This window comes from Mastomys coucha, unplaced genomic scaffold (assembly GCF_008632895.1).
Source record: "Mastomys coucha isolate ucsf_1 unplaced genomic scaffold, UCSF_Mcou_1 pScaffold18, whole genome shotgun sequence".
NCBI classification, from domain to species: domain Eukaryota; kingdom Metazoa; phylum Chordata; class Mammalia; order Rodentia; family Muridae; genus Mastomys; species Mastomys coucha.
The window spans coordinates 6,528,205-6,530,704 of record NW_022196900.1 but is presented as its reverse complement, the minus strand read 5'-3'; the positions used below and the strand labels follow the sequence as shown (position 1 = coordinate 6,530,704).

General features: G+C 61.1%; 1 protein-coding gene across 1 annotated transcript in view; it reads left to right on the top strand.

The window, feature by feature from the left end:
• Shb (SH2 domain containing adaptor protein B) overlaps positions 1-2,500 on the top strand; it is a 111,929-nt gene that overhangs the window by 281 nt on the left and 109,148 nt on the right. Inside the window, exon 1 of the mRNA XM_031377292.1 lies at positions 1-990. This exon is cut by the window's left edge and continues 281 nt beyond it. Coding sequence (XP_031233152.1) covers positions 289-990 — 702 coding nt within the window. The 5' untranslated portion in view covers positions 1-288. The remainder of the gene's footprint in view (positions 991-2,500) is intronic.

Sequence of the window (2,500 nt, the reverse complement as noted above, 5' to 3'; positions counted from 1 at the left end):
GGCCTTCCGCTCTAGGCGGCCCGGGGCCCTATGAGACACGTCCGTGAGGGGCGCGAGATCCGAAGCTCGGTCGGCGCGCGGCAGGGGCGGAGGGCTGTGCAGCAGCGGCCGGAGTCGGGCGGCGGCCGGCAGGAGGCGGCGGCTGCGAGAACTTGAACTTGGCGGCCGGTGCCCCGCACGCCCCCCACCGGGGCAGGGGCGTTGCGGGACTGGGCGACAGCGTTGTCCCCCGAATGGCCGCGGCGGCGGACCGGGCTCGCGCGCCGCGGCCCTAGGCGGCCCTTCGCCATGGCCAAGTGGCTGAACAAGTACTTCAGCTTGGGCAACAGCAAGACCAAGAGTCCGCCGCAGCCGCCGAGGCCCGACTACCGCGAGCAGCGGCGCCGGGGCGAGCGGCGCGAGCAGCCCCCGCAGGCCGTGCCGCAGGCCTGCTCGGCGTCCTCGGCGTCCTGTGGGTCTGCCGCCGCCTGCTTCTCGGCCTCGTCGGGCTCTCTGCCCGACGACAGCGGCAGCACGAGTGACCTCATCCGCGCCTACCGCGCGCAGAAGGAGCGCGACTTCGAGGACCCGTACAACGGGCCGGGCTCGTCGCTGCGCAAACTGCGAGCCATGTGCCGCCTGGACTACTGCGGCGGCGGCGGCGGCGGCGGGGAACCCGGCGGGGGCCAGCGAGCCTTCACGGCGGCCGCGGGAGCTGCGGGATGCTGCTGCGCGGCGGCGGGAGCGGGCGCCGCCGCGTCCTCGTCCTCATCCTCCGGCTCCCCGCACCTCTACCGCAGCAGCAGCGAGCGGCGGCCGGCCACGCCGGCGGAGGTGCGCTACATCTCCCCCAAGCACCGACTCATCAAAGTGGAGAGCGCGGGCGCTGCGGGGGACCCTCCGGGAGGCGTGTGCTCTGGCGGCCGCACCTGGAGCCCGACGACCTGCGGAGGCAAAAAAATGCTCAACAAGTGCGCCGCCGAGGAGACCGGAGCTGGTCAGAAAGATAAGGTAAGATCCAGAGGTACTAGTGCGCATGGGGAACTGAGGCACTGCCACGTTTCCCATCCCTTGCATCAACTTTGCTCTGGCATCCTGGGATCTAGGCTACAGCGCGCATTCTGCCCATATGGTTGATCAGATTACGTCTCTTTGGTTTCTGCTCCCCAAACGCACCCTTACCGATCCCAGAGCCAGAGAGAGAGTACCCCGCCTAACTTTACCCAGAAGACAGACCCAGCCAGCCCTTCCGGCTTCCCCAGTAAAGTCAACAGCGGCTGGCCTAAAAGAGCATTTACTCTTGTTTACCCCGGAGTCCCTGTAGTGGTTCCCCCTCCCAGATGCAGATGGAAATTGAGGTCTAGAGTGGGAAAGGGAATCTCCGGGTCATAGTTTCCTTATAGACTGTTCCTGAATGTGTGTATGTATAATGCTTCTAAACGTCCCACTCTGCGTGCCAGGTTTCCGAAGCCCAGCGGCCTTTTGTACTGGAGCGATATTGGGAACCCCCCACGCAGGGTTTTCCGGTGTAAAGGTTCGTCCTCCCAGAGAATTTACCCATCTGGCGGATCCTACCCGCTCTCCCCTTTCCGAAGGCAGACTGCTAAAGAGACTCTCCTCTGCCCACTCCATCCTCTCTCCTGATTCCATCCCTATAGTACTGCCTCGGGAATGAGAAGCCTTTGTGGCAACTCCTGCTCAATCTATCAGGCCATCTTGTTCCCTGCTTCATAACAAGGGAGTTAATTGCAGCCAGACCCCTCTACTCTTCCTTCCCTTCACACTCCTGAGTTAACCTCCCTTCCCCCATAAATACTTGTTCTGCCTACTTCTCGTGGAGGCAGTGTTTTGATTAAATCTGAGGCCCAGTGAGAGATCCTTGGGGCAGGGTTGCCTGGCTGTCAGGACTCTACTCTGCCTGCGTTCTCCCCCACCCTCTCCTTTCAAGCTCAAAACTTTTTCGTGGACTGATAGAGATCGGATATCCTAGCAGGGGGACATTTTCTCCCTGTCAGCGGGTGCTAGGCAAGGCTTCTTTTTTGTTTTATGGGAGAGGTGAGGAAGGAGATGCCCTCCTGAAAAAGTTTCCTGTCTGGTCTTCTCTCTGGGGTCATCCTGCATTGTCTGTCCAGGATGGATGGAGTGTGCAGCCTGAAGGAGACTAGTGTTCCCTGGAATGGTGTGGGCACACACCGTGGAAGCTCGTACTCTGCGTGCTTCCTAAGTACCCAAGATGCCACACTGATGACAGTGAGCTGGAAGCCCTGGTGACTCCTATGTCACCAGGGAGGCAAGAGGAGAGATCTCCCTGATGAGAACTGAGCTATTGGACTTGTGGTTGGTGTTTTCTGGAAGCCAAGCTTCCTGCAGCCTCCTTTGTGGCTCAGGTTCAGTGTGGTGCGCTCACTGGGGGAGCCTGGAGCTTTTACATACAAAAATGAAGAGAGAGCTTTCCAGAGAAGTTTGCAGCCCACCTCACTTGACTCAGCATACCACGGTTGCCCAAGACGGGGTGGTGGTG